The 20689-nt window shown below is 40.7% G+C and overlaps 1 protein-coding gene across 6 annotated transcripts in view; it reads right to left on the reverse strand.

Moving 5' to 3' along the window:
* Positions 1 to 3974: 3974 nt before the first annotated feature.
* The window catches only part of N4BP2 (NEDD4 binding protein 2), a 76974-nt gene continuing 60259 nt past the window's right edge, over positions 3975 to 20689 (reverse strand). For all 6 annotated transcript variants that reach the window (XM_025187936.2, XM_025187934.2, XM_025187935.2 and 3 more), the window contains 4 exons: positions 19383 to 19571; positions 14885 to 15053; positions 10427 to 10550; positions 3975 to 7296 (listed from right to left, as the gene is read on the reverse strand). In XM_025187936.2, the coding sequence (XP_025043721.2) occupies positions 7251 to 7296; positions 10427 to 10550; positions 14885 to 15053; positions 19383 to 19571 (528 nt within the window). In that variant the 3' untranslated portion in view covers positions 3975 to 7250. The remainder of the gene's footprint in view (positions 7297 to 10426; positions 10551 to 14884; positions 15054 to 19382; positions 19572 to 20689) is intronic.

Here is a 20689-nt window from a genome sequence, read left to right on the forward strand (position 1 = left end):
TTGTGTAATATCAATTGTGACCTCTAGTGGTGGTAAAGACACACTGCTGTTTTGCCAAATTCTTTGTTATATATAAACAGCATTCTACATTTTCTGCAACTTTGAAGCTACAGAATGCGCCTGCTGCGTTACTGGATATCAAAGTTCCCATTCTTCCTGAAAAAACTGCCAAAATGTCCAATCTGCCTTTTAACTTCTACAATTAAATTAATGTTGTCAAGACAAACATCTATAGCATAGAAATATGTGTGGGCTACATACATTGAATTTAATAATAAAAATAAAGAAAAAAATACCGGCCCATTTGTATTTTTCATGTGTAATTCAATAAATCCTATATTTTCAAAGTTGCTCATTTAGGAGGGAGAGTCTGGTTTAAGAGCACAATTTATACCCCAGGAAAACTAGATTAGGTAGAGACAACTAAGATTGCATCACATTTCCAATCTACACAGAAAAAAGCAGGAAAGCATACCACCTTTCCTATTCATGCATGGCCGTGAGTACTTACATTTTAACATTCCCCAAATATTCTGGCATGTAACAAGCTAAACCAGGTCCAAGCACCTGAACTGAGAGCACGAAGCCTGTCTTCCTCCAGTGCTTTCCACTGCTGAGTCTGGGTAATGTGGAGAAAGAAGATTCCAGATCTGATTTTGGAGGAAACAAAAGCCAGATCTGCAAGGGGAAAAAGAGGTTCCAGGAGGAGAAAATTGGGACAAGGACTGTTGAGGGGAGTGACACAGAGTGGAAGATTTGGTGAGGTTGAGAAGATGGGATTGATTGGGCAAGGTGACTGGGATTAGGAGCCAGAGGGCAGGAAGGTAAACAAGGAGTGTTGTGAGTAATGAGAGGGAGTGTGGCTGGGCAAAGTGTGGCAAGGCAGATTATGTAAGAACCGGAACTTTGTTGGGGGAAAATGTGACTGGCTGGGCAGGGAGGCTGAACTGAGAACCTGTGGTGTTGGTGGAAGAAAAAAGATGGGAGGAGACAGATCTGATGAGCCAGCATGTAGGAGAGAACTGGGACTTGAAAAGGAGCCAGAGATGGGGCATCCAGCTTGGTCAAAGAGCTGGGGGAGGGAGATTGGGACCGGGAGCTAGTGGAGATCAGGAATAAGTGAGGGATGACTTTTTTTGAGTTTGCTTTTTTTTAAAAAAAGATGGGAAAATACATCTTCATAATCTACATTAAAATTATAAACGTTGCAAAATCTAGTCCTCCAAAGTTGGGAAATACCAGCAGGAAGGTTGCCCATGCATCCTTAAATGGGCTCCCTCGTGTGCCTTCATTATATGACCTTGAATTATATAACCCATTTCCGCCCCATCCTCCCCAACAGGAGGTCTGCCCCATTCTGTGCACAGGACTGATCTGTTCTGAAGGCAATTCAGGGGTGTGCAGTGAAGGAGGCTGTTGTGTGTAAGACCCTCCTTCGTGTGTTGAAACTGGAAGATGTGTAGTGAATGAGGAAGGGGATTTCAGGAAAAGAAAGGAAGGAGTACCTAGTACCCTTAGCCATGGACCAGAATGCCATAGTTACCAAGTCCTCAGCATGGCCTGGAGTGCACCACACCAGCCTCCGCCCAGTCTTCAGAGCTGCCCAGAGCATGCTGTGTGGAGTGCTGGCTGACATGCCCTTTTGAATCACCAGACCCTGTGGCAACGGCACCCTTTGTCCCCCCTCTCTACCTCCCCCTCCCCGGTCAGTTTGACATTCATTACTTTGTGCATCAGAAAATGATACCACTCCATTTCACAGAGGTGTTGTCAAAATAACTTCACTAACACTTGCAAAGCAAGTTACTATAGTAGAAATGTTAAATATCAGTTAATTGAATAGTTGAGTAACCTCATGAATTCTTATGAGTTATGCAACTATTCTATACACCCTGGAATTGGGGTTGGCAGCCAGTATGTTCTCACCCAACTCTTGAGGAGCCCCCTGCCAGGCGGTCATTGGTCTGTGAGAAGAGCAAGTTTAAAAACCAGCTCCCCTCGCTGCTGCCTCTAACACAGAGGCAGCAGTGTCGGGTAGCAGCAGCCCCTATTTGGGGGTAGGGGGTGTTTCTGAGCTCCCAGACCCAACACAAGTCGGATCTGAGATGGGCTGCCTGCCCACCTGGCTCTTAATACACTTTAAATTCAGAGCTGCAGCAGGGGTAGGTTCTGGACCCGGTGCAAGCTACGACTGAGCCAGGCTGCCTGCCCGCTCCTAGTACACTTCAAATACAGAAGTGCAGCAGAAGTAGGTCCAGGACCTGGCGCAAGCCAGGACTGAGCTGGGCTGCTGGCCAGCCTACTAAAAATTTACTAGGAGGTGGGGGTGGAAATGCATGTAATCTACAGCATTAACCGATAAGCTTTTGCTTGTTGGTTAACTGATTACACTATTACATCATTTTACTATAGTAACAAAGGACATAGAAAAGCCCATGAGGAAGTTAATAAGAGCAGAGGCAACAAGCTGAACAATAAGAAAACTAAATATTGAGAAGCTGCTCATTTGGTAAGTGCCATTCATCCTGTGCATTGAAAGAGACAGGGATCTTATGGAAAAAAAGCAGTTATGTAACCATGTGATTAACGACTAGTGTCTATTAAAATGCATGCACAGAGTAGGAAGATGAAATAAGGTTTCTCTGGCAACCTTAATATTGGCATTTCCTAACCTCTGAGTTCTTGACTTTGTGATCTAAAAAAAGTTCTTTATGTTGGAGAGATGGCATGCGTGTGCGCATCCTGTACACATAGGTGCACTAGAAGAAAGAAACTGTACACACAGTAATGAAAAATATCAGCTTTATTCTCATCTTTCAGGCACAGAAAGAGTGATCTTGTGTGTAATTAAGAATGCCAAAGCTGATAGGCTGCCTTGATACCTATTGAAGTCTCCTGATCAATGCAGACTTAGGCTATGTCTAGACTGCAAAGCTTTTCCGGGATACTGGTGGTATTCCGGAAAAACTCTGCTGAGTCTAAGGAATGTGTCCACTTTTTCAGAACAATTTCCGAAAAAACGGATGCGTTCTTTCACCATCCCTGTAATCCTCATTGTACGAGGAAGAAGGGATGTGTCGAAAGAGGAAGCTTTTCCAAAATTTGGCCCCGTGAGGATGGGCCAAATTTCAGAAAAGCCTCTTTCAAAAGAAAAGCAGAAAAAGATACACAATTTGCATATCTTTTTCTGACTTTTCTTTGCAGTGTAGACCTAGTCTTAGAGTCAGGATTTATAAGGTGCCAAATGACCTTCAGTCGACGACAGGTAAAGATGAATCAATAAAACCTCTCAGGCTCTTGATACTCTTCTTTCTCCTCTGGGAAATAAGGAATTATTCTCGTTCTAAATTGCTAGAGCTACGTATGTATAAGGATGAAGCACAGCCTGGCACCTGTTACCTACCAGAGCCATCTTGCCTGTACAGAACAGAATGGCTAAGGCAAGGCCAAAGGAATGATGCTAGCCTTAGCATGTGTACTTCATCCTTGCATTAGCACGCACACATTGCCACTAGGAGCATCTCCTTGCCCTTTGGTATGAGGAGGGGCTATAAGCATGGTAACTATACTGTTCCTAGCAACCTCTTGGCACAAGGTTGCAGCCTATCTTACCCTGCAGCTGCAGAGGTATGTATGTACGTGCATGCGAGAGAGTGAGAGAGAGAAATACAGCTCTTTCTACCTCTCTCTTTCTGGTTTATTTGTGTGAAACACAGAAGTATTATTTAGATTCTTTTCAGCTACTGAAAAGACACAAAGAAATACTGAACCAATTACCTGATTTTTCAGAGATGCTGAGCACTTACTTCCCATTCACATCACTGAAAATCAGGCCATGAATCTGTTTCTTTGTATCCCAGAAGATTGTTTCTTTCTAGAAGCAAGACAAGCTTTTTTTCAAAACTCTAAAGTATTTTTTTTTTATTTCAAATGATGAAAAATATCAGGCTTCCAAGGAAAGACTGAAGATGATGTTTGTGGTAAAATTCCTTTATTAAACTAGATTTCATTTGTAAATTCATTCTGACATAAGAAACCCTAAATGTAAATTACAAAACTGTACTCCTGTAAAAAAGAGCATGATAGTTAATAGCAAATATACAACTTTATACAAATAATTTTTTTTCATATTCTAATTTAAAAAATAGAAGTGTATATCCTCTATTATACAGGTCCTAATAACTTTTACAACTGATAGCTGCAATGCTGTACTTTTATTACGTGCACTTTCACAAGTTCAGCCATTTATCCTGATCAGAGCTTGCTCATTAGTAGACATAGAATTTTTTTCTTTTCAAAGAAAAATACTCATGCTGCATCAGAACCGTGACAAGTCAAAGTACTCTTCTTTTTCATTGTACTCCATCCTCTTTTCAGTTCTGTGAAGAAGGCTAATTACCATTTTAGATACATGAATTGTAGTTAAAGATACAAGTACCGGTAATGTAAATTTTGAGCACATTTGCAAGGACAGTGGTTTACTACTACAATACTGGGACTATTCTCCTATTCACACAATTTCTGCACATGCTTGATGAACAGATTAGATATCAGTGTGGTTACATTGTACCTCTTCACAGTAAAACTTCATTAGAATACAAGTTCGGTGGGACATGCAATGAATATCACTTATACTTAGTGCATGATTATTAGAATAGTCTCCTTACAAGGTAGTATGGGGCATCTGTAACACTGTAAGAATGAGGACTCCTAAATTAAAGGTTTCCAACTTCTTAATCTCAAAATGTACCACTATGACAGTGTTTCAGATATCCTAATTCTAGAAAAATATTTGAAGTTTAAAGGAAATTGAACCACAAACCATAAAAGAATTAATAAAAAGTATTTTTAAAGTATTTTAAAAACCCTTTTTGCCTTATATTCCCTGGAAATATGAAATAGGACCTTTAAATATTTTAGGAAAAAGTTTTGAACTTTTTTTTTTTAATTTAACAAATTGAATGAACTTTAAGAATAAGTATTTTTAAAAGAAAAAAGTCACTTTTTTGGTCCACTAACCTCTATAGTGTCCTGTTAAAAGAAAGATAAAAAGAAACTGGTACATGCCTATTTTCAGGGCTCGACAATCTATTGAATCTACTCACCCATGGCAAGTAGATTTCAGCCTGGCGCCCCGTTTACTGGCAGCGTGTGCATGCGCAATGTAGCTCTTGTGCAAGCACAGTGCAGGGCTGGCGAGCAGCTTTCGCCACGGTTCATCACGCTCTGCCTATTTTAACAGTTTGTTATTTCTGAGTGCTGGTGGTAATACTTTGAGGTTTGAAATTTTCATAGTAAAAATGTCATGGTTTCTTCTTAAAAGGACACCCTAAAGGCTGAAAGTCCCAAAAATTTACCTACTTGAAAATATTTAAAAAACGCAGTTATTTAAAACAGTTCTTCCCATTATAAAATAAATTATTGAGCTCTCAAAAACAAAGGCTATAAAAATGAAAAAAATAATTCAATGTTTCTTCGGGACAACTAGACAAATAACGTAAGATAAAGATTTTTTTTTTTGTTATATTCACCGCTGCTTTTCTCCTCTTTTTAGTTACCAGTTCAGCAAAGCAGAAAATTTAAGTCTCCCTGCTTTAATGAGTCTTAAGCACATGTTTAAAATGCACTGCTTAATTGGTTCCTGAGGGTTTGATCATACACTACTGAAATCAATGGATGTTTGGAAACTGATTTCCAAGGTAAGGATCTATTTATCTTACGGCATGACAGTACCACCCATTACCATATTCAGGCCCTTAATTCATAGTGCAGTGTGCAGGAGCGTTAAAAGATCTCTGCGCTTAAGGACTTGAAAAGCAGGGTTCTTTTATGTTTTAACATTTTGCCTATAGGAACAGGGCAACAAGTAAAGTAGAGAGACAAAATTTGTGCATAAGTACGCCCAAGCCAAAACACGATTATTAGAGAGTATGCGTACATTGCTGCAGGGAGGCACACTTACTCACAGGGTTAGACAGACTTACACTAGCTCAGCTCAAGCTAGCATTCTAAACATAACAGCACGGAGACTGTGGCACTGGCACAGCTCAGGCTAGCCTCAATGGCACTTACAAATGAGGTGCTGTGTAAGCTGTATTAGTTCTGAACATACAACTGTGTGTGAGCACAGAGAGTACTGTTCTCAAAATTTGCTGACACGCATGTAAAATACCTCACATTCACCTATTAACATTATTTCCAGTATATAAGTCAATTGTTTTGAAAACAAAGTTTCATAGTAAAGCTCTAAAAAACTATTATATTATAGGAAATTTAATGCCTCTCAATGTTCAAGGCTGTTGATTACAATAAAAAAAGCAAATGTTAAAATGTTCTATTTTGTTCTTAAAATAAACTCTCTGATTGTTTACTTAAAAATATCTTCTGTGGTTAGAGGCATTATAAGCACATTTTTTGAATGCAGAAGAACTGATAATGTCAAAGGAATTCTTCTATTCTGATAATGTCAAATAGAATTCTTCTATTCTGATCTATCCAGTTGAGCAACTATACTACTCTAATCTATTTTTCTGCTAGAAAATGTGCTTGAAATACCTTTAAACATAATATTTTACTACTGGAGAAGTATCAAATTTATTTATTTATTATACACAGATAAAATCCAGGCACATATGATACTCAGGTTATGTTTTTCTCCTTAAAGAATTAAAATTTCATAGCATACTTAAGTTCCCAGTCCCGAGTTCTTATGACACACAACTTCTATTGACTTCAGAGTTGAGTATGAATAAGGACAGCAGACCTGGCCCATATTTTCAAGAAACCACTACTTAAAGATCAAGGTTCAGATTTTCAAAGACAGTCTATGAGTGTTAGGCAGACACCTATCATTGGATTTCAAATTCCCATCGGCATTGAGAATACCTTGCTCCCTTCGGCTCCTTTGAACATCTTAACTCAAAATTTTATAACACCCAATAACTATTTTTAAATGTTAACTTGTACTGTGTATATTTTAAAGTTACAAAGTCCACAAGTATTAAAATGTATTGGGCCAGAGATAACCTCAGGCCTGTCTGCACTGAGAAGGAAGTAGTGTTTGAAAATGGGACAAAAAATATACACACCTCACTCTCACCATTTTCCTGGAAACATGCTGACAAAACTAACCGCTTATAAATTTAAATGAAAAACATTTCTAATAAAATACTGTTTTTAAAATACATTACGTTGTAATTACTGACACTGTTTAAAGTTTCTAGTTTCACACTCCCCTTCATCATATCCTTTTACTTCAGCATGACTTTCAAGCAGCCTAGTTTTATTTCTGTGAACCTGTAAAACAAGAGAAAGTTAACATGCAACATTCATATTATGCCCACATATACTTCCAAACCCCAATCAAACTATAGTAAGTTAATAAAATTGACATTCACAAATAGCCTAGTAAGATTTCCAAAGTGAAGACATCAAGACATCCTCCAAATGTGCTAACATGGAAGGATTTACATGGGATGGTTTTGGTGTAGTCAGAGAGCTGTGAACAGAAGGCTTTGGCAAATGGAATGGGGGAGGCGGGCAGAATGCCCAATTCTCCTCTTTGTATTTGTTATGCTTTTATCTTTTTCATTCTCTCCTATTCTTCAGAAGAAAAGCAAATATGGTAGTGATCTTCAGAAAGGCTGTGTCCAGACTCCATGCCTCCGTCGACGGAGGCATGTAGATTAGCCAGATCGGAAGAGGGAAATGAAGCCGCGATTAAAATAATCGCGGCTTCATTTAAATTTAAATGGCTGCCCCGATCTGCCGATCAGCTGTTTGTCGGCAGATCGGGAGAGTCTGGACGCGATGCCCCGACAAAGAAGCCTTTCTTCATCGACACAGGTAAACCTGGTTTCACGAGGCTTACCTGTGTCGATGAAGAAAGGCTTCTTTGTCGGGGCATCGCGTCCAGACTCTCCCGATCTGCCGACAAACAGCTGATCGGCAGATCGGGGCAGCCATTTAAATTTAAATGAAGCCGCGATTATTTTAATCGCGGCTTCATTTCCCTCTTCCGATCTGGCTAATCTACATGCCTCCGTCGACGGAGGCATGGAGTCTGGACACAGCCAAAGAGAAGAGGATTTGAATAATTGCCATCCTATAAATCTAACTTCAATGAAAAAGAAAACAAAATCACAGAATATCAATAGGATTTTCAAAAGTGCTCTGTGTTGACCAAACTCAGCAGCATGAATTTATAAAGTACAAATTTTGACAGAAACCTGGATTGATTTTAGATCTCATATTTATCAGAGAGGTATCAGTGCAGAGCTAATATTAAACTGACTGTACTTCATTTTTTTTAAACAGATCATCATTACTAAAAGTGTATAATAAACTTTACAGATCATATTGAATTGGAAGGACTAGTTGGAGCAAAGAAATAAAAAGGGATCAAAGAGATTAGAAATTAGGTCATAAAATAAAAATAAGATTAATTTTAGTAAAATGTAAGGTAGTACACCTAATGAAAGATAAGAAACAGATTTTCATTGAAATGGAAAAACTTGGAAAGAAGTAATAAGAGGAGAGATTATGGAGTGATAATAAAAGATGAATCAGACATGCACTTCTTGTATGATATAACAACAAAACAGGCTAATACAATTCTGGGGCAGGATATGTAGACGCATCACTTCACAGAGCAAGGAACAATGGTCATTTTTTTGGATAGCTATGATGGGATTGTACCTTGAATATTGCACTGGTATGAGCACCCCCACAATACTAGAAACAGAATAACAAATTGGAGTGAGTTCAGAGGTGTGGAGGGATTGCTTAACAAGGAATATATATCTGAAGATATAAACAGAAAGGAGAGGAATTATTAATAGCTCAATGATATAAAGAAAGTAGGTTTCATGGAATGAAATTAAGAAGTGAAAATTGTAGGCTGAATATCAAGGGAAAAAACTGCTCATGGAATGCAGAATTATTTGAAATAATGCGTGCTTATCGCTTGGGACACGTACAACTAGTCTTATCTACACTGTGCAATCCCAAAGCTTCTACTGATTATCTGGCACTGATGTAACTCTCCACTGGGAGCTACAAATAGTTGGAATATTAGAGGATAGGTGCAGGCTTTTACCACCTTGCATACAGATTACAAAGTTTAAAAAAAGATGGTAAAAATCCTGCATTTTCTCAACATATTTCTGTTACCTCAATACAGGTATCTCTAATGACTGGTGAAAGAACTAAAAAGAGTATAATGGGGAATAATACAGCACTGTCAATTTGTTGTCTGGTTTAATAAGTATTTTCCTATATCTTATTTTTTCTGATTCAATGTTAGTTTAAGAGTATTCTGAGGGGAAATGTACAAATTTTAGAAGAATGGGTAAGCATATGAAATTTTGGTATGCCTGCATAATCTGCATTTTTTACGAATGCGAGCAGGCCTCTGTGTGGTTGATTATTATGAGTTACTTGTTAACAGTATCAAAGATAATGGTATCAAATATAAAACAACCCGAGAAACACACTTTCAAAACAGTCAAGATAACAAAAGGTGAGCCATTAATAGAGAAGACACTAATAGTCTGGCTCCATCCAGGCTACAAAGGTTTACTCTTCAGGAGCCTAAGCTTTAGATCAAAGGGAATCTTAAAACCTCAAGACCCTAGAAAAAAGGAGGAAGGGTTGGGTGATCTGAAAGAGGGTCTCAAAGTGTGACAGTGAAAAACTGACATTTGGGCAAACTCATACAGAGAGAGGCTGGTAAAAAACTCCAGAAGTGCAATCTATTTCTCCTAAATCAGAGAGAGAATCAACTTGGCTGAGGGGAAAACTTAAAATGGCAAAAAACCCACACGTGGAGGCCTTGTTATTTTTGCCCTTTGCTCTAGATGCTTTATATTGTTTAGAAACGAATACATAATGCTTTGTTTTGAAAATGCTGGTTCAGTAATACAGCTTATGTTTGCGTTTGCAGTAACAGGCTCCAAAAGGGATACCTGTCTAGGTGCCAAAAATGAGCTGGACTTTTGTCAGTAACTCAGTTGGGTCCAGTCCTGCAGCCCAACCCCTGAGTGGATGGACTGTGGGGCTCACCCCAGTGTGAGGTGCAGAAATTCAGGCTTGTCACTTCCAGGATGCACTTGGGAGGGACTAAAAGGGGCCTTTAGCATAATTCGTCTCAGTAACCTCAACAGTAACTCAATTGTGCACTCAGAAAAACCCTTATCTAATGTTTCTATCTATCTGCCATGGTAAACACGGACAGAAGAAAACCCTATCAAACATCCCTTATGGGACAGTTTTGTGCCATGAAATTATATTTCCACTGGAATTGTTTGGGGGGTTGATCTGCCTTCATTATTTTCATACTTAAACGTATAGGATTCTAATACATATTTCAATGTTTAAAGTTAGCAGAATATAGGTTCAAATATCAGTAACCGAAATCTAAGCTCACCTGAAGTTGTGGCTTGTGAGGTATTTAATGGCTGCTGGTTTGATGCGAGCAACTCCTCCCTGGCTATGGTTTCCTCTTCCCGTGATCACACACAGATATGGTTTACCACCAGTCTGCCTGTACTCTGTTACCGGAGGAATTATAACGGTTAACATGTTCTCTCTGCACAGACTCAACATTTAACAGAACATTTTTATCCATACATTTGATAATTTTCACCACAGTGATTTAGAATTCTGCTTTCCTACATTAGCTTTACTGTTATGAATGAAACACTACCATTCATTTTTCCTCTGGCATAAAAAGTAAATTACATTTGCCATTACAGTTTAAGAAATATGTCTGAATGAACTGTTCAAATCTGGACTAGATCTAGAAACCTATGCATTATGCTCTGTCATAGAAACCTAATAATTTTATCACAACATATTCAAGTCAAGCCTGTATTTGGAAGTTACATCCAGTTAGAACGTTAGATAGTTAAGAGAACACAATAATAAAACAGACCTTTTTTTCAAAAGGCCTTTTAGTGCACAACATGTTTACAAAAATAAACTCATTGTGAACATGAAACAAAATTTTTAATTCTAAACTGAGTCAGTTTTCCACCAGGAAATTTTTTTAAACTGAAATAATTTTCATAAGATACACAAAGATGGGAGGAGGACTAAAATATACAAGAGCCTGTACATTCATTTTTAAGCCCTGAAACAAAGTCACATTAGCAAAATAGTAACTTTGGAAATACCAGAGCAGCTTCTTGGGAATATCCTAATAATCAATATACTGTTTAAATACATCAGCATGGGCTCTATTAAGGCTTTTCTCTAGGTCTTTGCTAGTAGTCACGAATGTTCTGCCTCTAGAAAAGGATGCAGTCATCTATCATCACTGGTTCTAACCTTGAATGGAGGGTATGGGGGAGGGGAAGAATTAAATTAATCTGGATTATATAACTAAGTAATTGGGGTTTCTAAGATTGCTCTCGCTCTCTCTCATGAAGGGAGAACTTCCAGTTGGGCATTTTGTGTAGGATAATCTTGCTCTCTCCTTTATCTACCATATATATATATATATATATATATATATATATATACACACACACACACACACACACACACACAGTATCTATGATCTTTGATAACAGATAAATAAATATTTCAGAGTCAGAAGACTACTGAGCAAGGACAACTCTGCCAGTGCTCCAGAACTCCTGACAATAAGTATTGCATTGTGGAAAATTACAACTTTATGGGCTTATGGGAAAATATACAATACTTTAGTAATCAGAAATTACAGTTTATAGTATAGGAGTCCATTTAATGACTAGCATGGATCATCTAACTTTGAGTTAATTAGTTCTGGCACCCACACTGCAACTGAGTGGCCCCATTTAACAACTTAATTTCCCCTGTGTTAGGAAACTTACTTTTAAAGAGAGCATTTAGAACTGTTTTCTGTTCACATGATTGTGCCTTACATGGAACATTTCTTATCAAACATTCTAGATGTGTTTAATTTGTAAAGTTACTATTTTCTGTACAGGCAGTCCCCGGGTTACATGGATCCGACTTACATCAGATCCCTACTTACAAACAGGGTGAGGCAACCCCGCACTAGCTGCTTCCCCCCAGCAGACCAGGGAGACACAAAGCTAGCACCCCTCCCAGCAGACCAGGGAGACGTGCAGCGGCTTTTCTCAGCAGACACCTCAGCTTGAGAATAAAGGACTGAGGGAAGTGAGGTGTGGGAGAATAAAACTGAGCTCTGGAGAAATGTTTGGCTAGAGTTTCCCCTACAATATGTACCAGTTCCGACTTACATACAAATTCAACTTAAGAACAAACCTACAGTCCCTATCTTGTACGTAACCCGGGGACTGCCTGTATTTATTTTAATGACCGATTTTTTATCTAAGAAAAGAACATTCCTTCAATACTTGAATGCTTCCCTGGGAGGACAATTAAGAACCCCTTAGAACATAATATAACATAAAACCGGCCGTACTTGGTCAGACCAAAGGTCCATCTAGCCCACTAGCCTGTCTGCTGACAGTGGCCAGCGCCAACAGCCCCGAAGGGGGTGGATCGAAGACAATGATCAAGCAATTTGTCTCGTGCCATCAGTCTCCAGCCTCTGACAGACAGAGGCCAGGAACACCATTCCTACCCCCTGGCTAATAGCCTTTTATGGACCTAACCTCCATGAATTTCTCGCTTCTCTTTAAACTCTGTTATAGTTCTAGCCTTCACAGCCTCCTCTGGCAAGAAGTTCCACAGGTTGACTATGCGCTGTGTGAAGAAGAACTTTCTTTTATTAGTTTTAAACCTGCTACCCATTAATTTCACTTGGTGTCGTCTAGTCCTTATATTATGGGAACAAATGAATAACTTTTTTTATTTGCCCTTCTCACACCACTCATGATTTTATATACCTCTATCATATCCCCCCTCAGTCTCCTCTTTTCCAAACTGAAAAGTCCCAGTCGCTTTAGCCTCTCTTCATATGGACCTGTTCCAAACCCCTAATCATTTTGGTTGCCCTTTTCTGAACCCTTTTCAAGGCCAAAATATCTTTTTTGAGGTGAGGAGACCACATCTGTACACAGTACTCAAGATGTGGGCGTACCATAGTTTTATGCAGGGTCAGTAAGATATTCTGTCTTATTTTCTATCCCTTTTCTTAATAATTCCTAACATTCTATTTGCCTTTTTGACCACTGCTGCACACTGTGTGGACATTTTCAGAGAACTATCCACGATAACTCCAAGATCTCTTTCCTGATTTGTCGTAGCCAAATAAGCCCCCATCATACTATAGGTATAGTTGGGGTTATTTTTTCCAACGTGCATTACTTTACACTTATCCACATTAAATTCCATTTGCCATTTTGTTGCCCAATCACTTTTTTAGGTCTCTATGTTTTTTAATTTGTGGTATACATTTAAGTTGGGCCTTTATTATGGTGTCTCTAAAAAAATGTCCATGCAGCTTGCAGGGATTTGGCTCTCGTCACTGTGCTTTTTAATTTCTGTTTAACTAACCTTCTCATTTTTGTGTAATTCCCTTTTTTGAAATTAAATGCCAGATTGCTGGACTGCTGAGGTGTTCTTCCCACCACAGGAATGTTAAATGTTATTATATTATGGTCACTATTCCCAAGTGATCCTGCAACGGTTATCTCCTGGATCTGATCCTGCGCTCCACTTAGGACTAAATCGAGAATTGCCTCTTCCCTTGTGGGTTCCTGTACCAGCTGCTCCAAGAAGCAGTCATTTAAGCCATGGAGAAATTTTATCTCTGCATCTCTTCCTGTGGTGACATGTACCCAGTCAATATGGGGATAACTGAAATCCCCCATTATTATAGTTTTTTATTTTGCATAGAATGACATTAGGAAAGTTACAATGCTCATTGAACTTGAGAGAATCCAATATGCCAGTGACAATTTTATTCTAAAGGCCATTGAAAGATAATTTAAAAATATGGATACTTGTATAAACCTTGTGTTAAGACATTGTTGGATTATGGAACTATGACACTTTTTCTTAAGATAAAAACCAAAACCAAAACACTGAAAGAGAGGAGAGCGAAAAGATTATACGCAAAGGGAAGGACAGGAATGTGATTAACTTCAATGGAAAATGTCAGGAAAAAAAATCAATAAAGAACAAATTAACTGATCTCCTTGATAAAGGAGGAAAAGAAAAGAAAAACTAAGAATAAACTGTACAGATTGGGGCTGGGACTAGGGTCCCTATAGCATAGCTGAGCCCATGGCAGCTCTAGTAGTGGGACTGTGGTTGCAGCAGCAGCTGTGATAGCAGGGCTGGGGCCAAGGATGTAGCAGCTGGGTAGCGGAGGCAGGCCAGGGATGCGGTGGCCATGGCAGCTCCTGTAGCAGGCTCAGGGCCAGAAATGTAGCAGCTGTGGCAGCCCAGTGGGGAGAAGGAGGGGGATGGGAGTGGCTAGGGCTAGCCCCGATAGTGACAGTCCAGGCTACCAGGGCTGCAGCAGCATGACAGCCATGTGGGGGTGGTGGTTAGGGCTGGCAGCAGGGCAAGTAGGTGGGTTGGGGGTCGGGAGCAAGGGACCTCCCCTGGTCTGGCAAATTTTCTCGTTGGGATAGGTCAGGTCCCAATGGTTCCAGACCAGAGAGGACCAAACTATAGTGAAAAAGGGAAGGAGAAAATAGAGAAATACAGGTGGGAAAGAGAAAAAGAGAACAAGGCAAACACATTTTACTTGCATTTCCATGACACAACATACCACTGTTCACAGTGGATAATTTTTAAGATACAATAAAACCATGTTATTTTCAGGTATTGCTAAGTTGCCTTCTTATTAATATTCATCCACTTTTATTTTCCTGCATATAAAATATATTCTTTCTTTTTGGCCTCCTGAGCATAGTGTCAATGAGATAATTGTTTGCATGGATTATTAGTTTATTCCTACCTTGGCTTTTCTTCTGTAGTACTCTGGACAAGTGATTAATGGCTTCATCTACATGAAGACCATGTAGATCCAAAACATTCTCAGGCAGCAGGGATGCATTTACTTTCTCAAAGATTTGCACAGCAGCATTATGATTTGCTTCTTTCATCTTCTGCTCATGAAGACGACCCTTTATTCATAAAACACATCAACAGTGAAATTCTAAAACTTAATCTAAGCTCCATACTGGATTCAAGATGACAGCACAAGCAGGGTGCTTTTAAACTTCATTGCATCAAACTGTGAACTATAATCCCAACTGAAATTCTGGAAGTGTCTCAGTAAAACCTACTCAGAGGTAGTCATGTGGTGATGTAATCAAACTTGCTCACGAGACACTGGTCAAAGCTTGTACAGAGAACACATCAGAATGCAAGACATAAGAAAACAAAGGAAAGCCAGAGAAAAAGTAGTAAACAGTATAAAATGCCTACATGAACAGAAACATAAATCCCTTTCAGTGTTGAATTTTAACTTGTTAGTTAATATTCTATTCTCACAACGGTACAGATTGGACCTCTGGTCTGGCACCCTCAGAGAGGGAATTTGCAGGACAGGGGAGATCCCCTGCAACTGGACTCCCAGCCTACTGCCCCTCCCCACTGATGGCCCCAAGCACCACCACACCTTGCTGGGCTGCTGCTTCCCTCATTCCATTGTCGGGGCTACCACGTCCCCGGCTCCACTACCAGGGCTGCTGCGACTCTTACCCCAGCCCTGGCCTTGCAGCTCGGGCTGCTGCAGCTCTGGCTGTGCTATCAGGGCTCCACTTCCAGGACTTTGGTCCCGATCCCAGCACTGGCCCTGCTGTCACCAGTCCCGCTGGGCTCCCAGCTCAGCAGGTCTCCCAGCAGCCAGCCCTCTTGCTGCTGGGCTCCCAGCAAGGATTCTCTAGTCCAGGAACATCAAGACCATGGATGTTGCCAGACAAGAGGGTCCCTCCCGGCTTTGGGATGTCCAACCTGTATTGTCCTTTTTGAAAGTGTTAGATGAACATTTATTAAATCAGAAGTTTTAAATAATTGGCCCTTAGGCCACAATTAGCTGCTCAAATACTTTAAATCTAGGTTGAGTCTACAGACTGTATTCATTTAGATCAGCCTAGTCATACAGTTGGAAACTTTTCCTCCATATATGCCAAATCTCTTAGTTTATATCATGGAAAACTTTCATAATGAAAGCAGTACGTCTATCAGGGTATTCCTCAGGGAATTCTGCACCAAAAAATTAAAAATTCTGCAACATTCTGCATATTTTGTCAAAATAATGCAATATAATCATGCTAGTTTCAGTTATTCTGGGAATTTCTTTAAACAATACCATAGATCAGTGGTCTCCAACCTTTTTACACCCAAGATCACTTTTTAAGTCTCAGAACAGGAGAAGATCTACCGCCCTGCCCCTTCCTTGAAGCCCCGCCCTCTCTATTCTCCTGTCCATCACTTGCTATCCCCAGCCCTTATACACTCTGCTAAACAGTTTATTTTTAAATTCTGCAATACATAAAATTAAAAACATATGTTTATAGTTATGAAATAAATGGTCTGTTTTTAATTCATGCTATTTAAATGTCAAATGAAGCATTTACAATTATACATTTTGTTCTCTGCTATTTTGTAAATCTAAAATCAAGTATTGATAATTATATATTGTTTCTTCCAATAACAAAGTCTCAGTGTGACACCTGTGACTGAACAGTATCTGCCAGTGTCTTGAAGTCTGGGTTGTAGTCTGAGATTGCTAGTCGTATACAGTCCATCAGATGGGCATCTGTGATCCTGCGCTCAGCCTGGGAAGCTTGCTCCAGCACAGCTGGAGCTAAGGCAGCCTCCCTGGGCTGAGTGCAGGGCAGCCGGGCTGGAGGGAAGAGAAGTGGCTGCCCGGCCAGCTGGCCATGGTGCTCAGGTAGGGTGCACCAAGCTCCACGTGGGCAGGCGCAGAGGAGAAGCTGCCGATCAGCTGGAGCGCGGGGCAGCCTCTTTCAGCTGAAAGCCACAGTCAGCTGGCTAGGGTGTTTCAGCCCTCCCGACCTCCCAGCTCCCATCATTCCTCGCAGCTACTCACCTGTGCTGTTGCGCGGTGAGTAGCTGCTCCTCAAATGAGGAAATCTAATGTAAATGTACTGCACAGGCGCGCAGTTCAGAGAGGGCTCAAGAGCTACTCTTAGAGCCCCTGAAATCTACTGGTAGATCATGATCTACTGGTTGGTGACCATGGCCATAGATGGAGAAGGGAATGGGGAGCATGGGAGGGAACAGACACAGGGTGGGCCAAAAATGTAGATCAGTTCTAATCACTAAAGCACCATAAACATTTACATGGCCATACTGTCTTTGACAGTAAGACTCCTTTACACCACTCAGGCAACATAAAGGGCCCTTAACATTTTTACACCTGTTTTATATTCTCTTAAGAACAATGGGAACAATTCACTAAGCAGGCAGTCTGCTCTGCCTGAGGGGACAGAGGATGCCCTACACCTACCTCCTCAGAACCCCCAAAGTCTTGTCTCTCCATGCTGAACATTACACAATAGTAAGCAAGTGGGACAGAGTGTGTCTGTCTCTCACAGGCACACCTGCACAGTGCCGCCCTCCCCCCCCCCCCCCCGACGTGGTAATTAATGTCTCTATCAACTGCTCTGGGTGCCCAAACCAAAAAAAGGCACATGACCACTCTTGTGGCTTGCCTTTGATTCCCCATTAGAAGTCATTTTTCTGCAAGGAAACAAAGAAACCTGCATGAGCCATGAATTCTATACACATGCAGTAGCGCAGAATTCCCCCAAGAGTGTTCAGAGGGCAGTGCAGCCTGCTAAGAAGAACAGGGTTAAGAAAAAGCACAAGCACTGAAACTGTCAACACAAGTGTAAGCAGCTTAACAGAAATAATCTTTTTTTTAAAAATCAGCAACATGTTTAAATAAAAAAGATCAGCAGAGGGGATATTAAATTGTAGACCGTGGTATACTCTTACAACCATGTATTTACCTGTGCAGTGATTACTGCAAGGACTAGCCTGAGTTATATGCTTATCAAGAACCAGAAATCTGGAACAAATACCAAACTAACAGCCCAGTCTCATTGACCAGGGGTGACCTTTTTGGGGTCAGCAGAAACAGGCTTACAGGAAAAAAAAAAAAAAAAAAATCAGTCAGGGGCCACACACACACACACACACGTGAAAAACCAACCCCCCCCCAAAAAAAACCCATCACTTCACTGACCTGGCCCCCAAGTGAAAAGGAGGGGAAAATACTCTACAGATGTGACCTCCCCCCCCCTCTGAGAAGCAGGGGAAATAAAAACACTCCCTTCATTCCCCAGCCCCATGGGGGAGAGGGAGGAAGGAAGGCACTGAGCTTATTCCCAGGGTTGGATTAACTCTTCTGGGGCCTTGGGGCTAGTAGGTTTTGTGCCCCCCCTCCTCTATGGCTCTGGGGTGGCACCACAAATGAGGGGGTCAGTGTGTAGGAGGGGGCTGCTGGGGAGCAAGGTGGGGGTGTCTGGCCAGGAGGTAAGGTGCAGAAGTGGGCTGTGGATGCAGGGACTATGCAGGAGGGAGGGTGTAAGAGAAGGCAGATGCAGGCTCTGGAAGGGAAAAAAAGGATGCATGAGAAGCTGGGATGTGGGCGGGAGGATGAAGAAGTAGGGTGGGAGTCTGGAAAGGAGGGGTGCAGGAACTGGGGGAGGTACAGCAGGGGCAGGGGATTGTGGTGCCTACCTCAGGCTGTTCCGGGGGTAGGGGGAAGACCACATGTGTCTTTGTGCAGTTTTGCACTCTGCAGGGGGCGCTTCCCTGCAGCGTACAGAACTGCTGCTTCCCCCCTGCCAGGCAGAGCCCATGAACCAAGCTTGCTTTGATCAGGCCCCGTGAGGCCCTAGAATAAATTATTTATTTTGTAAATGTCACTTGTGGAAATCTACTTTAACCTATGTCCATGACAGACACACAGAATAGTGGTTGAAATTATATGTCTGTCCAACAATCATGCATACACCATTATTCAGAATCTTCTTGAACAAGCCATAATATCTAGATTAGAAATATAACAAAGTCACTTTAAAAAAAAAAACAGATACTAAATATTTCTGAAACATTTCTCAACTCACCACTATGATTGACTGGCAATAAAATGCAACGTCTCTTCCCCCCCCCCCCCTCCTTGCAGGTGATAGAATGACATCATCAGTGTCATCAGACTCTCTTAGTGAAGTAAAAGCAGCCAGAGAGGGGGGTAGGTGAGCGTAGCGAGCAGAAGAGGGCGCAGCCCCCTAGTATTTTCCATTGGAAAATGATTTTCTAGTAACATTTTTATATCACTATCTAGTAAAGATGTGATGAATATTTCATAGTTTTAAAACTTTCAATAGAAGTTTGCATTATAAAAAAAATATTAGTTTTACACAAGCCTTCTGAACAGTGTAAAACTACATTTGACTTTCTTTTTTTATTTTTACCTGTTGAGCATAAAATGTTGCCACGGGCTTCATTCCCATGCGATAGGCCTCCTCTGCCTTTTTCAAGCACTCCTGTTTCTTTTGTTGGTGAAGAAAAGCCTCTGCTCTAAAGTCATCATACCAAGGGTACTCAACGTCTTGGAACATCATCTCATTCACCACATCTTCAGCTTCCTTGGATTTTTTTGCCTGCAACAGGTAACATTTGCACTAAAGGCCTGGCACAAATTCCATGAAATTGCACTGCAAAGTTCTCTCTGCTCTCACTGGCGTAGTATCAACTCTCATGTGAGAATACTTGTGTCTAAAACAAGGGCTATGTGATATTTATTCATTATAGTACAAAAATATCAAATTTACCATGAGAAAACAAACTTCAGAGAAAACATTACCACAGATAAAACAGGAACTAACCGATCTGTGACAAGTGAAAATACTCCTCCCGCCCACTGTTGTCTCTGTCAGGTTTAATTTTGTATTACTGAAAAATTATGCAAGCACAAGTAAACAATCTCTAAGAGAAAGATGGAGCTAATGACATCAGTTAAGGAAATAGCAGTCCCTGCTCTCAGTGAAACTGAAGGATGCCACCTTGGTAATTCCAAAAAGGTCTTTTAAATATTTTAGTTATCCCTAAAATAAATACACCTCTGGGCACTGATCAAGTGCAATGTGTCTATTTCTAGACTAGAGCATTCTTGCAATCAACTGGAGGCATTCTTAACACCCCTTCTCCTTTCTGCCCAATCTTAGCATTCACTTCATAGAGGAAGGCAGTGTGCATATGTGGCTGAGAAAATTAGGCAAAACATTACTAAACTTCAGGAGAATAGAGTTTTATGGTTCCAGCCTGTTAGATTGTAAAGACAGTTTAGTACTGCTCTTCTAAAAACTCTCTGCAGAACGGAGTGCTCTTTACTCAGAACTTCATATTCTAGGAAGAAGCTAATGTCAAAAATATCCACATTCACTGTGACAAAAATGCAAACCATAAGCGTTGCAGCAAAATGTGTACTCTAACACTGACAACAGGACTTCAGTGCATATTAAGGATGTTAAATTTAGATGAATCAACTAGCCCAATAGTCGATGTAATTTGCATCTACTATTTGATTAGTCGATAAGGGCACCTCCGCCTTTGAAATGTAGCAAAAGCACTGCAAGCTCTTGCTACATTTCAAAGGCAGAAGTGCTGCTGGGAGCGCAGGGCCAGCGGGTGACTTAAACAGTCCCACGTGCCCTGCAACGCTTTATTTTTAAAATGTACAAGACCCCTCCTGGGGCTGTTTGAGTCCCCTGCTGGCCCT

This window comes from Pelodiscus sinensis, chromosome 5 (genome assembly GCF_049634645.1).
Source record: "Pelodiscus sinensis isolate JC-2024 chromosome 5, ASM4963464v1, whole genome shotgun sequence".
Taxonomy (NCBI): Eukaryota; Metazoa; Chordata; order Testudines; family Trionychidae; genus Pelodiscus; species Pelodiscus sinensis.